General features: G+C 38.2%; 4 protein-coding genes across 9 annotated transcripts in view; 1 reads left to right on the top strand and 3 right to left on the bottom strand.

Annotated features, from left to right (window-relative positions):
• The window catches only part of LOC134750469 (disintegrin and metalloproteinase domain-containing protein 12-like), a 96,384-nt gene extending 94,826 nt beyond the window's left edge, over window positions 1-1,558 (bottom strand). For both annotated transcript variants that reach the window (XM_063685629.1, XM_063685630.1), the window contains exon 1: window positions 1,234-1,558. In XM_063685629.1, the coding sequence (XP_063541699.1) occupies window positions 1,234-1,360 (127 nt within the window). In that variant the 5' untranslated portion in view covers window positions 1,361-1,558. The remainder of the gene's footprint in view (window positions 1-1,233) is intronic.
• LOC134750521 (serine/threonine-protein phosphatase 2A 55 kDa regulatory subunit B alpha isoform) overlaps window positions 1-17,216 on the bottom strand; it is a 93,647-nt gene that overhangs the window by 2,033 nt on the left and 74,398 nt on the right. The gene's annotated exons all lie outside the window — the stretch shown is intronic.
• The window catches only part of LOC134750558 (probable small nuclear ribonucleoprotein Sm D2), a 119,115-nt gene that overhangs the window by 100,963 nt on the left and 936 nt on the right, over window positions 1-17,216 (bottom strand). The gene's annotated exons all lie outside the window — the stretch shown is intronic.
• Window positions 2,034-13,427, top strand: LOC134750444 (uncharacterized). Of its 5 annotated transcripts, none has more exons than XM_063685596.1 (7): window positions 2,034-2,292; window positions 5,212-5,400; window positions 7,541-7,664; window positions 8,836-9,026; window positions 9,478-10,833; window positions 11,073-11,174; window positions 11,815-13,427. In XM_063685596.1, the coding sequence occupies exons 2-7, from the start codon at window positions 5,218-5,220 to the stop codon at window positions 11,944-11,946; spliced, it is 2,088 nt and encodes a 695-aa protein (XP_063541666.1). In that variant the 5' UTR covers window positions 2,034-2,292; window positions 5,212-5,217; the 3' UTR covers window positions 11,947-13,427. The 5 variants fall into 5 exon arrangements, with proteins under 5 accessions (XP_063541666.1, XP_063541669.1, XP_063541667.1 ...); XM_063685599.1 differs by having other exon boundaries at window positions 2,145-2,167; XM_063685597.1 differs by lacking the exon at window positions 2,034-2,292 and adding an exon at window positions 2,526-2,544.

Raw genomic sequence — 17,216 nt, 5'->3', positions numbered from 1 at the left:
CTGACTGAGGGACAGCAGGACATTTTTTTTTATTGAAAAAAAAAAACAGATACACAGATAAGATTATAAAATGATAAATTTAGCATGTATCCTAACTCCTAACACAATTCCCATTAGGAGTTCAGAAATTAATTTTAGGACAGCATTGTAATCGGAACTTAAACAGATATCAATAACAATAACATCGCCTTGCCAGCGAATATTCGTCTGGTTAGTTAGTAAGTTAGTTAGGTTAGTTATTTATTTAATAACTTAGTTTAGAATTAGCTTTAAGTTTTTGGTTGGGGACTGAAAATCAGTGGTCTCGCTGAGTCTCATCCATTTTACTGCACAAATATTTATTTTGTTATTATATCTGATTTTTATTGTACTCACTATTCATTGTTTTTTATTTGTGTTGGTAAGTAAATATCTTTTTTTTTTTTTTATATCCTTACTTATACTTAAACATTAACAATAACGATATTTACTGGTATCACAACTGAAGCAGCTAAAAACATTCTGGATTTTGTGTTTGTTATCCCAGATTCCCAGGTCAGTGGATGACAAATTTTACCTTGCAAGGTAGCATGGCAACTAAGGACAGAACTATTTTGGTCAGTTGATTGATATATGAGGCATTTTCTATGGAAAGGGACGTTATTGTCGATGGCGCTTACGCCGCACAGCGTCGCGTGGATATCGGAGCATAATTAATAATAGCGTAAGCGCCATTGACAATAAGGTCCCTTTTTATAGAAAATACCACATATTGTATTATTTATCATGTCACATGTCATTTATTATTGTTTATGTATAATGAAACTTAATCAACAGTAGGTATTTCGGAATTGTTTTATAGAGTAATAATAACAAAAGTCAGTTTTTGTACTTACCATTAACATTTGTGAACTTTAACAAAATTCCAATAAGAACAACAGTAATCTTAGATTTACCAAATGGAATTAATTTTGAAGGATGTATGAAATAGTATGAATTTTATTAGTAATTAACTAATTATAAAAAAAATACTTAAAAATTACACACTTGTTAAAGTATATTCAATAACAAATCACATCAACAAGTGTATTGCAATATATATACCTATTATTCCCAATGGAAATACGTTTATTAAGCTATTTGTTTTTGTTTGAACTCCGAGGAGCGTATGAATGTTGCTAGTGTTTCTGTTTATTGACAACAAATTTTAAAAAATATGTTTTTTTCAATGCTTTAAATATAGCAATGACTTACTTCCATAAGCTTCCGTACAGCGCGTCGCCAAGTCCAGTAATATCAGGAAATACACAAGATACCAGCACCAGACACATGAACCATCACCTCTAAACATTTTAGCACTTCTTTTTGTGTTGCGTGACATGATTAACAACCAAACACTATTAGGGCTGTAAGCTACTATTTACACCATAAATATCAACTAAACTTTACATTTTTATTATAAAAAAATAAAGTTTTTTGTCTAACAAAGCAATTCACGACACAACGTTCATAAAAACAACTCGACTGTGACTTTGTCCGTTTCGACGCGCACTCAGTACGAAACAATGCGACGCACTCGCCACACTTCACAACATTTGCTCACGTCAATGTCAACGTCAAAGAATACCACGAATATGTATGTTATCTGTGATCAAAACTTCAAAGTGTTGGCTTTTTGTTATGTTGGTGAAACTGAATTTTTGATCATATATAATCGTACGTGAAATCATAGAGTATATCGTGAAATCCTAGTAAAAATGGATCCAAGAAGCTTATCTGTGGTAGTTACGCTTCAGTGTTGCTAGATTACTAAATACAAAGAGAAACGGGGAATTTTCAAGTTATGTAACCATAATTGTTCTGATATTAGAGTGTATTAACAGATTAAATTATATTAAATTTCCTATATTTAACAAGTTTATAAAGTAAATCTTTTGTCTATAAAGAACACGGGTTGGAATAAAAGAACTGTGATGTAAAATGTTACGGACAATTCTATAATAGTAACTGGCAACTTGATAAAACTGTCTTTTCTGTCATTGGCATTTTTCAAAATTACCCTTATCTTATTATTGTTTTAAAATAAATACGTTGTAAAAGAAAAGCTTGTTTAAATGTGAACTGTGTCTTAGAATTAATAAAAAATACTAAAAATTAGGCATCTTCAAGTGACCGTTTTAAAATTTATGTAAGGAAAAAAGTTAGTAAGCAAGGGGATTTCTGTAAGCGCAATTGTCGCCAAATGAAAAAAATATAAATTCAATGAAATTACAGTAGGTACAACTGCTTTTGTCGGGTTTGCTGGGCATTATTGTGAGTATTAGAACATTACTTATCATTTAAGAGTACATATGCTTTTCTACTCTAGACAATATGTTTTGCTCAAGAAAATAAGAAATTAAATTATATTTTTTACATAGGTAGATATGCCCCCTAGCTTGCATTCCAAGGCCCAGAGGCATGCTCACCTACCTAATTTTCAAAGTGTTCAAAATTGTCAGTAGCATGACAGTCTTTAGTGTCGGAGGCCAAGATCCACCTCGGGTTGTTGCACCAGAGCAGTAAGTAAGTAAGAAGTCTTAGTTAGCCTTGGAACTATACTACAGTTACTCCCATCTCTCAGTTTGGTAAAGAAAAGTTTCTTCCATATTGTCCTGTTATTAGGCAAGCATGTGGAGTGGAACAGTTGGCTGTAAGCTGCAAGCCTCGGGACAGGTTTAGGCAGCTATGGGGTAGAAACCTTAGTCCAGTGTGCAAATCCTACAATCCTCTTGTAATCGAAATTAATCCATTATTAATCTCTTGTTATCGCAAGACACATCTCAAACTCAAACTCAAATGATTTATTTGTAGGCATACAAATTTGAAATTAGGTATACACATACCAATTAAAATACATTGTTGTATGCAAATACTAATACTTAGATCAGTATGGTGTCACTCACTATTATTTTTAATCGCTTTTGGCAACATGTTTCGGATTTGTCTGGAATCCTTCCTCAGGCACGACTGTCCGTGGTGGTTGTATTGCGTGTACTCGTGCCTGAGTGTTCAGTCGTGCCTGAGGAAGGATTCCCAATGAATCCGAAACATGTCTGTCGCCAAAAGCAATTGAAAATAACAGTGAGTGAAACCGTACTGATCTAAATATTTTGAATCCTCTTGTACTTTAGTACCTGTAGCACTGACTAACAGTTGTTGATAATGTTACAGTTAAGTAATTTAATCATAAATTGCATTTTTTATCTCTTTTAAGATGGCTTATCACTCTGTCCATTGATATGTAGTATATATACTTATACAGCTATATTGGTTGTTAAAATTATTGATAAAAGAACATAAATTGCATTCCAAAATTATCAACATCACTGTTGCTAAAAAATGAAACTATTATCCCCAAAACTAGGTAGGAAAATCTATGTCTGAAATACTAAGATTACCTACAGTACCGGCCAATAATATATCACCTCCATGTTTTTACGGTATAACTTTTTGTGAGTGACTTCCACCTCACTGTTTTAGGTAGTCTAGTAGTATTCCTTTGTACGGGCGGTGAAAAAAATTGGTCTCATGTAATGGTTTTTTCATAGTGTTTTTTTTAAATGTATTGTTAACTTCATTTTTTTACTAGAGGTTTTTTAGTGTATATATATATATATATATATAGTCCTCCATGTTGCGTCCGACAACGGCGACCTTTACAAAATCCGAAAAAATCTGAATCAAATCTAATGAGCATGTATATGGCTCTCAAAACCGAACTTTGTTTTAAATATCCGGTCGCACTGTGCACAATAAAGCTTCCCTTGTTCATTATAAATGTATGCGTAGGACGGCTTAGGTCGAGACTTCCGTTGAAGGCGCTTTTGGTCCAGGTGTTCAAGTCGAGCTTTTTCGAAAGTAGCTACACCTTCTCTTACCTTATTGCGCCATTCCGGTCTCTTAACCGCAAGCTCCTCCCAACGCTCAGATGGGATGTCGCAAACTTTGAGATGGCGCTTGAGAACGTCTTTATACCGCAGAAACTGCCCCCCGTGGCTATGTTTACGTGGTTTTTTAGTAATATGCTGAGTATCCTATTGTAATTCACAGTATTTCATTACAATATTCATCATATATTTGTATAAAATGACTAGTAAAATATGCAATCTACAAACTAACCCATATTTTTTACTCTATGTAAGCTCATACAAAAACACTCAAAAGTGATATATTATTGGCCGGTACTGTATATAGTTACTCTAAATGACATTCATATATTGTAAAGCTTGTTTGTTTCTTATGCCTTGAATCCCTAGAAACATAACACTTGAAACTTTTTCCTAATAACACCCAATATGTTACTTTTTCATCTTATCCTTTCAGCTTTCAATATAAGTGCACACAGTAAAGTTAGTGTGTGGCTGCAAGTTAGTTTGTTACAATGGGGAAATCCCCATTGTAACAAACTGTAACTTGCAGCCTCAATAAATTATTTCTGAATTAAATCAAAGCAAAACATTCTAAAAACATTTGATATAGGCTATAAGCATAGCTTGCTAAATATCCTATTGAACCACAGCTCTTAATCCAAAGAACTAAAGTCTATATTAAAATGAACTAACTACATTGTTGATAAATGAGCTCTAATACAAACTGTTGAGTCAGTAAAGGACTTTGTTTTGGCTGAGTGGCTGCTTATCAAGACTCATTACTTAATGTGTTTTTAAATATTGTTAGTTGTACTACATGTTGTCAAAATGAAGGTTAGTTTAGTTATAATACTGATGCGGTGGTGTCTAACGTAATCCTGTATTGAATTTGGTATGTTACATGTTTTATATTGTTATATTGTGTTTTAAATAAAAAGTGTCACCAAATAGTTTTGTGTCAGCAATAAATATTTTTGTTTGGGTCATTTTCATTTCTTTAAGTATCATCACTATCATCTAACTTAGTAAAAATATTATTGCTATATGCTATATTTTTTGTTGAAATGAAAATCCCAGTTTTTGAAGAAAAGATAAAATAGAAAAAAAAAGTAATTGACTTGAATTTGTAAAGTCACTTTGGGGAGAGACTTCAAGTCACGACTTGATATATACCAGATTCACCAGACTGCGTAGCATGATTTGCGTTCTCGCGCGCGACTCCATATATCTAGCACGACTTCAAGGATGGAGTCGCGCGCGACAGCGCAAGTCATGCTAGACTATCTGAGTAGAGTATATTACTAACTCTTTTCAACAACAGGTGAACATGTCTTCGTTATTCAATAAAAACTCGATACTGACGGGATGTGTGGATTACTTCTGCCTGGCCTGTGAGTCCCAGCTGCGGAGTGATGAGGATGCCATCCAGCACATCGGCAAACCCATACATAAGAAGAACCTGGATGCAACTAGCTTTCTGGACAAGCATAAGGATGACCGTGTTAGGAAGGTATGTTTCTACATGTCTATATGGGGCATTTTCTTTAAAAAGGGACCTTATTGTCGATGGCGCTTACGCCGCACAGCGTCGCGCGGCATTGTATTTATATCGGAGCATCGTTTATAATGGCGTAAGCGCCATCGACAATAAGATCCCTTTTTATAGAAAATACCACACATTGTTTATGTCAGTGGTGGGCAAAGTACGCCCCGCGGGCCACTTCCGGCCCGCGATAGGATTTCATACGGCCCGCCGTAAGTCGTTCGAAATAATTAGTATATGCATATGGTCCGTGATCCCGTGGGTGCATGGAATAATAAAAAAACCGGCCAAGTGCGCGCACCGAGGGTTCCGTACTTTTTAGTATTTGTTGTTATAGGGGCAACAGAAATACATCATCTGTGAAAATTTCGACTGTCTAGCTATCACGGTTCATGAGATACAGCCTGGTGACAGACAGACGGACAGCGAAGTCTTAGTAATAGGGTCCCGTTTTTACCCTTTGGGTACGGAACCCTAAAAATCCATTTTTGCTGCAATTCTGGCCCTCCTCTGAAATTACTTAAACTTTCTGGGCCTAGATTGTATGAGGGCAAAGCACGCATTGTTATGAGGATGTAGATATCCATAGGCTGATATGATGATGATGATTCTTAAATAATTTCACAGAAAACTGTCAAGCTTTATATAAAAGCAATTTAAAGCAAAGTTCGGTAATGCATTGCATCTGTAGTGCATTGTAGCCGGTATAAATACGTTTTTTCCGCTTTGTGGCGAAAATGGCCTACGAACACAGAACTCTCCTAGCGGGTTCGTAGAAGCTTAGGTAGGTAAGAGCTAAGGTTTAAATGCCTTTTCCACGTTAGTCTTATTTTGATTTGCGTCCCACTTCGAAAGTCTTTGATATCTAAGAGTTTTAAAGTGGTTTTGAACTGTCACGAAAATCAAAATAACACTAGTGTGGAAAAGGCCTTTAACCTTTCGTATGCGCTTGTCAAAAAATTGCTATTTAAATAGAAATCTAGACACCGTTATGTTTAAGTTTGTTTAAGTTGAATACACATGGAGCAGATCTGCTACTAAGCATACCAAAGGTTAAACCTAAGCTCTTCCATAGACTGATTAAATTATATCACTGACCTCTTCGTTTGAAACATTAGGTACTTAGATAAATAAAAATGATAAGATAATATATGTCCGGAACTGATACAAATACCTAATTAATGTAAACAATACTATCTTATAATTGTAAGTTACAAAAGGCGGACTTGATGCCATGTGACGTTGTCTACCTACAGACGGACCTTGGCTTCTGCATTTATTGGATGCTAACCCTGATAATGCCTATATTTTCACGTTCTCAATCGATTCTGTTTGTACGTATCAACATAGAGTAACTTATACTAGAGCGGTACTGTCATAGTAAATTTTGTAACCCCAGTAAATTCACTGCCATCTGTCGACACACTTTAAAACTAAAAATAAATATTTATAAAAATACGATAAAATGTATTTAAATACGGAGAAATGATTTTTTTTATTTGCATTAATTATTTTTATGATTTTGACCCATGTTCTTTCACTGATATGCGTTAAAATTGTTAAATAACAAACGAAACCGTCAACGCCATCTATACGACAGTAAGCCAAAGCTAGTAGCGCCCTCTGAACGAGAATCAAATTTTCTTGATTTTCGAGGCACGTTTTTTCCTTAGACTGTATCCATCTATTACGGAGTTATATCTATCTTTGGTATCAATCATGCACTGCTTTTATGCAAAACAAAAGTCCATGTTCAATATTTTGTCAGAGTACCCAAAACACTTCATAAGTTCATATTTAATGGCCGTGCGCTGTGACGTCACAGTAAATCAAGTTTCCCATACTTCCCAATATATTTCTTCACAAGATGACATAAGGCTACATATTTTATAGACTATCCATTATGTACCTATGTAACATACTGGTATGCAAATAAAGATCTCTATCTCTCTAACAACCAACTTTGTCACTAGAAAAAGGCGAGGCGAGGTCGAGCCTTCGTGCCTGCATTTTTCAATTTTGCCGCCTTTTTCTACTGACGGAAATGGCTTGCCAGACTATATACAAATATTATGTCATGTCATACAAGTATTATGTGTTGCTTCAGGTCAAGAAAGGCTACTACTGCGAGTACTGCAACGTGTTTATGCGAACTGCCGCCAAAGTGGGCCCCCACGTGGCGGAGCCCACGCATCGCGAGAACAAATCCGCGCGACCCTTGAGGAGAGAGGGTAAGCAATATACACGGTGCCTAAAAAGTGCATTCCCCTTGCCAGGGAGGTTTTGGGATTATACTGAGCAACTTACTATGGGACCAACCCCGAAAAAGCGAAAAAAAATTTGACTGTTTCATACATTTTGGCCGGGCCATTTTCTATGGGAGGGTACATTTTTTTCCGCGATTTCGTGGTTGATCCCATGGTAAAAGTTGCTCAGTATAATCCCAAAACCTCACTGGCAACGGGAATGCACTTACTTTTTAACCACCCTGTGTAAGTGTAAACTAGTGGCTCTGTGAGCTGGAGACCTCTCGAACCCGCTTCGCCATGTTAAACAGTTTCCAAAAACTGTTTTGACAAAAAAACTAAATGTAAGTAGACACCTATCTGGGGAACAGAATATAATTATAATAGTACTAGGTACAGAAGATTCACTCCCTAATAAAACGCGACTACTACGCGCAAGGCGGCGCAAGCGCGTGCAGGCGTCCGTTCCATAGCGGTGTATGGCAATTACTATGGCCTATGGCAAAACCTCTAAATTGAGGCGGCCGCAGGTACTTGTAGCGACGCGACGAATTCGCGGAGTGAAACACGCCTGTCTGGGGGTTTTCCGAAAAAAGTTTACCATTTACTTTTTTTCGAAAAACTAACAACTTTTGGGTTATTTCGACTCAGAATCACGAGGACTATTGATCAAAGAAAGAAAAAAAGATGTCCCCAGTTTTTAATACAAATTTTGGGAGTCAGTTTTGTGACAGTTCATACAAAATGTGCGTCAAAAATATGACAAGACACTTTTTTCCTCGTGATTCTGAGTAGAACCAACCCAAATGCTGTTAATAAAATACGGAACCCTAAAATAATGATACACTTTTTTTCTAAAAACGCCCATCTACATGACCATCCCACACTGTGGCGGTTAAAATCTATCTATTTTATAAAACCGGACAAGTGCGAGTCGGACTCGCCCACTGAGGGTTCCGTACTTTTTTGGTATTTGTCATTATAGTGGCAACAGAAATACATCATTTGTGAAAATTTTAATTGTCTAGCTATCACGGTTGGGTTGATGAGATACAGCCTGGTGACAGACAGACGAACAGAGGAGTCTTAGTTATAGGGTCCCATTTTTACCCTTTGGGTATGGAACCCTATAAACAATAATAACTTTGTCATACAGGCAACGGCGTGCTAGCGTTCGACAGCGTGTTCATTAACGAAAACGCGTGGCACGGACTCATTGACGACACGTGTGCCGTCTGCGACGCGGAGTTCGACAACGCACAGATACACAGGACTGACACCTGGCACGCTCTCAATCTGGTGTTGATAGACATTGAAACCGGCGAGGGCAATAATGTGTATAGAAAGGTAACAATATAGTAAACTTGCGTCACGATTGACATTAATATCATTAATTTTAATTGCACGAACTTACTGAAGACAAATGTGTCGTTTTGAAACAAAAGGTACCATTTTTGTCGCTTACCATAAGGACGCTCTGAAAGGTTTATCGTATTAAGATACAAGCAATTAGCAATTTTGATTGAAAACGTCACAAATGATCACAAGTCATCACCTTTTTTTGGTCCTTTGGCTTAGTCATCAACTTCATCACTTTTTCACTGATTGGTTTGTGTTATATTATCAATACTATCATCATTCACACTCACTCATTCAAAGTATCAGTTTCTACCGTAATTAATAAAACCGGTTTCCTATAAATACCGTTATTTAAACTGCCACTTATTAACCGTTAACCGTTTTTCAGTGCAGTATTATCATATATGTATCCTCCTAATTATTTAAATATTATTTTTAGGTTGACGAGTCCACATTCCAATGCCTGACGTGCAACTTGGTTTGCGCTCAAAACACAATGGCGGATCATTTCGAAGACGCCGAGCACAAGAAACTGTACCAACAGTGCTGTGTAACTGCCAAAAATAAAAACAATGAGAAACAAAACGGTACGGAAACGGCGAAAAATGACGCCGCGGATAAATCCTCGGAAAAAGAAGTAAAGGAAGAAAAAGCACAAAAGACAGTTGAGAAAGAAACAACAAAGGATGATAAATCTAGCAAATCTCCTGAAAGTCCTCCAATGAAAAAGTCAAAGAAATCGCCTGAAAAAGAATCTAAAGAGGAAATTAAAAAAACAGAAGTAGAAAAGAAGCCCGAAGGTGTCGAATCCGAAAAGAAGGAAATTAAGATGGCTGAAGTTGCAAAGAAGGAAGATAAAAAACGAGGAAAAGGAGGCAAGGATGCGCTTGGCAAAACCGATAAAGACATTGTCAAAGGCTTAGGAGCCGTGAACTATATCACCAGAGATGTCTGCGGCCAGCAATGGTGCATCCTCTGCGACTGGGCCATGGACGACAGCACTGTTAAAGGTCACATCGAAAGCAGGCATCACCAAACCTTACTCACGATGCACAAAGATAGACAAGCTAAGAATCAAAACGGTGAACTCGAAAATGGCGAAGACCTAAATGAAAAGCATATCAACAACGATCACGATGTGATTAAAGATCATATTGAAGAGCATATGAAGAAAGCGGCCAAAGAAACAAAAGAAGTAAAGGAGGTGAAACCATTCTCAACTGGAAGTGAAACGAAGTCTTCAACGAATCTCTTCACGGCCCCCGTTCACAAGAACGACCCTAAACCGAAGCAAGAAAAAAGAGAATCTCGAGCATCTTCAGTAGCTTCCAATCGCGAAGAAGATGAAGTGGACGCATTCGCAAAACAGCACAACTTGACACACAACATTGGCAACAGCAATGTATTTTGCCGCCTCTGCGTGACCAAAATACCGGCTTCGATGAGAAACATGAGAGAGCATGTAAACGGAATGGGACACAAGAGTAAAATCGCCAAAACGACCGTCAAATCAATGGTCAACGCGCCCAGTATGACGCCTTCCCATGTCTTCATAGACACTGTTATAACTGTTGAAAACATGTTCTCAAAAGACATTGTGATAAATGAGAAATATGTGGTGAATATACTGAGTTTTCTGATGATCACGAAGAACGGTGCTAAGCTTAGGTGTCAGGCTTGTGAGGTTAATGTCGCCATGTCGGAAATAGACAGGCATAAGAACACGCCGAAACATGAGAGGATCATGAATGACGCTATGGTCGCTTCGTCAGAGGATTCGGAATTCATTAGAGAGGTATTTTTTAAATCCTTTTTTATTTGATTTTTTCAAATACACCACCACAATTTGTTATACCTAACCTAATCTATTATGTTCAATGAAAATTTACCGGTTATTTATACCGGTTAAAACATGGTTTACTTAGGTCAAACCGTAAAATAAAAATCGTTTTTTCAGCGCATACAATATTTTTAGTCACTTCTTTTCTCATGGCTGCTTCCTTATGATATTTTCAACCGGTTTGAATGTTACAGATCCGTACAAACCTGTTCCACTGCGGGTACTGCAACCTGCTGGAAGCCACGTGGGCCACCATGAACTCGCACCTCAAGAGCACCGCGCATCGTGAAGCTAAGGTTCCTTTACCAGATTTATCTATTTTACGTGGCCCTGATTTACTCTGCGACTCTTAAGGGGCCTCTAAAGAGACACACGCGCTTCTAAAGAGGCCCACTGACTATCAGTCCGCCGGACGATATCGGCCTGTCAGTTGTTCGGAATTGTCAAATTTTTGTTCTAACTGACAGACTGATATATCGTCCGGCGGACTGATAGTCAGTGGGCCTCTATAAAAGCGCGTGTGCGAGAAACTGTATTAATATACAGTTCTTAAGTAAGCCTTTAAATGGCGTTTCGAAAATGACCAAATTGTTTGTCTGGAATTGCTGCGAATGGGAAACAAGTGGTGTTCAATAAAAACAGAATTAAAAGGTTATGATTTAAAGATATGGGAGGGTAACTGCCTTTCTCTCTCTCTCTCTCCCTTACTTATCGTATGGCATCTGGAAAAGCGCATACAATTTAACCGGCTATACCGAATCGGTGCTTAACACGATTAGTGCTTGAAAACATTTTGTGCGGTTGACTCTGGCAAGCAGGCTTTGTCAGTAGAAAAAGGCGGCAAACTTAAAAATGTAGGTGCGACACAAACTTCGCGGCTTTTTTACTGTCAAAGCTGACTTGCCAGAGTATAAGAATGTTATTTTTGTTTTTCAGACGTCGGCTTCGTGGCGCTTGCACGAGTACAAGCCGATGATTGCGCAGCACAAGATGCGCCAGCGCATGCAGCTCGACCTTTTTACCAGGATGCTCGTGGGACATATGTTCGGAGACGACTCAGACGACTAAACACGTCATACTGTTAGGGCCTCCCCACACTAGCGTCTCCCGAGCGCCGGCGTCTAGTCAACTCTATGGCTGCTGCTCGACACAACGTTGGCGCAACTGCGCAATGACGTCATTTTCCATAGCGCTGACTAGACGCCGACACTCAAAAGATGCTCTTAAATGCCGATTATGATCGACGAAGCTTGTCTCTAAAGCTAGATAATCCGGTATGTTTTGTAATTTAACTCGTTTATCAATTAACCGGTTAAACCTGTAGATTTCGTCATATTTATTGGCCGCAGAAATATTTCCAATTTCTGTTTCATTAACCGGTTTATGTACAAATGAAATCTCTTTTAGACTAATCCGTCATTACGATATTGGTTCCTACTGTATCATTAGAGGATGCACAGTTTGGACACTCAAGGTCTAAAATATCGAAACGAACAAAGCGCCAAAAATCATCAGATATATCAGAGCGGCCGAGGTGCTCACAAATATCTGAACACGCCTCTATTGTCAAGGCGCTAGAGTGCACGTTCAGATATTTTTGAACACCTCGGCCGCTCTGATATATCTGAGGGCGACTGTACGTGCCGATGATCGCGCAGCACAGGATGCGCAAGCGCTCTTCACCAGGATGCTCGTGGGACAGATGCACGGAGACGACTGGCCGTCGAAACCGTATGTTTTTTTATTTGAAATATCTCAAATATCCGTTAATCCAACCGGTTCAGACACCTGCTAGTTACTTAAATCCGTAGTTTGAATAAGTTAAAAATTTTCACATTTACCGGTTGCCGAAATATTTCCGGTTTTTGTTGATTTACACTCTAAAACCGGTTCCAAATCACCTTATCGTAATTTACTGTAAGATTTAAAATAGGTATTTTTTTATATGATTCAACTGATTAACATTAAGTGTATTATAGATTTAAGTCTTCTATGTTTTGTTACGTAATTTAAGCGGTTAAAATGTACACTAGCTTTTTCTTTTATTTCTATGGCCGATTTCTTATTATTTGGTACCTAAACGAGATCTAAAAACTGACTTGAAAGTTTTTCAATGGCGACGATGTGATTTATGACTACTCAAATCCATAATGACGTACATTATGGTGCTTGCATTTGCGATTTAATGTTATTAATAGTTACCATGAGCAATCTCAATTTACGTTGTAAGGGTTTAATTATAATGTCAGTTTCTTTTTTCTTTCTTTCCATGCCTTTAGGGTCCTTATGCACATGCAGTATAAGGACCCTTAAGGCATGGAACGCCACATTTTAGCAAAAAAACCTACCGCTCGATTTGTGATTCAGACAAAAGATACAGCTGCGTGGGTTGTCAGTAAGGATCACCTATTTCTGATTGCATCTCTATGTCACATTGGAGCTTATTGACAACCGCCAAAGTGGTCCCTTATCATATGAAACGACACATTTGTTAATCTGTAATTATAGTGTACTTCGAACACATTATTAAAGTGATTTTGATTTGATAATTATTTGATATAATGGCCTATAGTTAGTACGTAAGTTCAACTTAATATCGTTATGTACCTTAATCGTTTGTAATGTCTAATGGGGGCAATATTATTTTTAATTTCGCCCCCTAAAATCCGATGTCAGTACTAACGTCGTAGATTTAAGTATCTTGCTATGTCTAGAATTGCCTTTTTAAATATCATAAGCAATTTCTCTGTTGTTTTCATCCTATTACCTATATAAAATGTTGAACACTTGTTTTATGATTCGTGATTAAAAATTCCAAATATTATGATAATCAATACTGGTCAATTTCTTGTGATAAAATTGATACTTTTACTAAAATGAAGATTATTAATAATACTTTTGTTTTATTTTTCTTTGAAGATTGTTTTTATTAGAAAGTATACATGCCTACTACGAAAACCGCTAAGTGTTGCTTGTTAGTCTCCATATGCTACGGTGGCCAAGATCGAGAAAAAAATTGTCCAAAAATTGAATTTTGCAAGGAGCAAGTACCAGGGCCTTATGAGTTACGACTTACGAGGAGGTGTCGTTGACCAACCCGCCGGGGGCGCCGGGCCTGGCGGCCGGGGCGCGTACGAGTATGAAGGTATAAGTATTTTATACAATCGTGATATAATAGAAAGCTTTTTAGTCGAGTACCGTGTTTAGGCCACGAAGCTTGCTGAGTGGCCTAATGAAGGTACGAGATTGAGAAGCTTGATTATATCACTATTGTATACAATACTTTTTCTACGAGATCTAAAAATAATACTTTTTCTACTATAAAACCTAAATAATTAAAGAAAATTATGTAAGTAGTACAAAAGGTACGCGTGCATAATATATGAATAGGTATTGCTCATGAAATAGTCGCGCGTTGGTGTCTTTTCCATTGGACCGCGGCGCCACGTGATTGGTCAAATTCATTATAGTTGACTGAACCGTTTCGAAATGAATATTATAGTTGAGTTGGGAGCCAATACATGAAAAGTTCCCAATTAAAGTTTGGTATAAGAAGTCTTAATTCAACCATTACAGTCGAAGAGTAGAAAAAAAGTTTGTATACAATAGTGATATAATCAAGCTTTTCAATCTCGTACCAAATAAGGTCAGCAAGCTTCGTGGCCTTAACACGGTACTCGTCTGAAACATCACGATTGTATAAAATACTTTTGTACTAATATTAAGAATATTGGACAAAGATAATAAAAAATAACATTAAAAAAAAAGAATCATAGACAAATTGAGGTAACTGAAACTAAACTATAAAAATTCATACTCATATTCATACATGTTAAAAAAAACCACATGCATTTTACTTTCCTCGTATTCGAAATGAAAAGTAGTGTTTAACTCGGGTGAAAGGCATCATTTCAGCCTCGGACTATTGGCGCTCTCGCTGCGTTTGAGCGCCAAACTACCTTGACAGAAGTGAGTGCCTTTCATCTCTTGGTTAACAATCTACTATTTCTGTTTCTGTTGTAGTAGCAGGTGGTGGTTCCAATACTTTCGGAGGCGACGCCGGATCTACGTAAACACATTTGCCGTCCTTGTCTCGTACGTGGTTTGATAAACAGTAGCAGTGGCCATCTGCTTCGTTTTCGCCGTCGCATTGGAAGTACTCGTTTTCGCCGGGGCATTTGTCTGAAATAGACAAGGCAAGGATTGTTAGGGTTGCGTACACAAAGGGTAAAAACGGGACCCTATTACTAAGACTCCGCTGAACGTCTGTCCGTCTGTCTGTCACCAGGCTGTATCTCATGAACCGTGATAGCTAGACAGTTGAAATTTTCACAGATGATGTATTTCTGTTGCCGCTATAACAACAAATACTAAAAAGTACGGAACCCTCGGTGCGCGAGTCCGACTCGCACTTGGCCGGTTTTTTTTAACAAGCAGAAACGTCTGTTATAATTCAGATTCCAATATTTCATGCAACGATAAAAGCAGAGTAAAAATATAGAGTTCTAATAACCCGGTATACTGACCTGGTGGACATTCCTTCGGAGCTGTAACAGGCGGCGAAGGCGTTATCGGTGGTGGCAGTGGTGGGTGGTTGTCAACAGGAGGGGCTGTGGTAGACACGCAGGTGCCGTTAGCGTTGTGAGCATAGCCGTCGGTGCAATGGCAGCTACCTGTGCAGTTCTGGCTGTATGGCCCATCGCAGGCGAAGTATTGGTTGTTGCCGGGGCATTTATCTGGAAGGCAGGACCATAATTAACCTTTTCGACGTCGTGTCAAGCCCAAAAGCTGTCATCCAAACGCCACGTCACTGAAGTGTCCAAACTGAAATTGAACTTTATGCATATGCATGTAGGTCTATGTTGCTCTGTGGCGTATGACCTATATTAATTGTCTTTGGCGTTCAACCTACGGTGCGTATATGGGGCATTTTCTATGAAAAGGGACCTTATTGTCGATGGCGCTAATTGGCGCGCGGACAGTACCTAACATGCTATCTTCAACTTACCGCACTGTGCGAAAGTGACGCAATACCCTCCATACTTGTTCTTCGCATAGCCATCAGCGCACACGCACTGCACTGTACAAGGTCCCATAGGAGGTACGCAGGGAGGTTCAGGACCTTTCTTGTTCTGGCACGTTCGTTCTGGAGGACAGGGGACGCGACATTGGGCGACCAATTGTTGCGACGGGTCGCACTGAATTTCTGAACCTGCAAGGGCAATTAATATAGTTGGTCAAACCAATTTGTCAGTCAGTAACAATCAGGAAAATTATACTCATCCCTTTCTTTTGGGTCCTAGTACTAGTAAGACAAAGATAGTATGATTCTCTCTGTCTATGTTTGAAATGAGAAACAGACAGTCCTTTGACAAACTATACTTATTATAGTCGTTGGTGTGCCTGTTCCTGTTCATGCATAAAACCATAGAAAGACAGATGATTTGCAATGCAAGCCTCTGCACGCGACTTCATTCGCTTCTGAGATTCGCCTTAATTATCCTGTACCAAATTTAAATACCTATCGAATAAAAATAATACCTATAAAGACAGGTAAACACCTTTTCTTATATATTTTCTCTATGCCGGTACGAAGTTTTGTCATATTTATCACTTACGGCGAAATGAGTTGGATATTGTATGTCTTACCTATATATATCAGACTACGGCGGTTAACCTTTTGGACACCAATGACGGATTGGATTAATCGGTCACAGACCACAGAGCAACATAGACCTACGTGCATGTGCATAAAGTTCAATTTCAGTTTTGACACTTCGGTGACGTGGCATCCGAGTGACAGCTTTTGTGTTTGACACGGCGTCGAAAAGGTTAATAGATCACTTACCTGCTCCACACAGCCCCACCAGGGCTAACACCAGTAAAGTCAGACCCATTGCCCCCCTCTGCCTTTGGAACCAGATTGAGCAACATTGTGCCTGCAGCGGTGTATATTTCATTATTTTCCCTTCGTCGTTATTTAAATCAACATTATACTGGTAATACAGTCAGCAACATTTTGTAATAAATAATGATTAATGAGTATAAAATAAAATAAAAGATTAATTATCAGGTAATTCCGAAAATCACCCATTATCTTAATCTATTCCGATTTACCCGAATATTTTTTACGAGACTAAATCAGAGCCCAGGCATTTATATTCACTTACGGGGTCACTTGGAACAGAAGGGTTATAGGGTCAATGCGCTAGTTTTCGTCCACTTGACGGAGTAGTAAATGATATATTTAATTTCATCATCATCATGTCAGCCGATAGACGTCCACTGCTGGACATAGGCCTCCCCCAATAATTTTTAATTTGCTACTTGCGAAATAT

Source organism: Cydia strobilella, chromosome 20 (genome assembly GCF_947568885.1).
Source record: "Cydia strobilella chromosome 20, ilCydStro3.1, whole genome shotgun sequence".
NCBI lineage: Eukaryota > Metazoa > Arthropoda > Insecta > Lepidoptera > Tortricidae > Cydia > Cydia strobilella.
This window is presented reverse-complemented; position numbering and strand designations above follow the sequence as displayed.

Coding starts and splice junctions, on each gene's coding strand:
- LOC134750444 (XM_063685595.1), top strand. Junction 9,027..9,477: donor GCAATAATGTGTATAGAAAG/GTAACAATATAG, acceptor TATTATTTTTAG/GTTGACGAGTCCACATTCCA. Junction 11,175..11,814: donor CCGCGCATCGTGAAGCTAAG/GTTCCTTTACCA, acceptor TTTGTTTTTCAG/ACGTCGGCTTCGTGGCGCTT.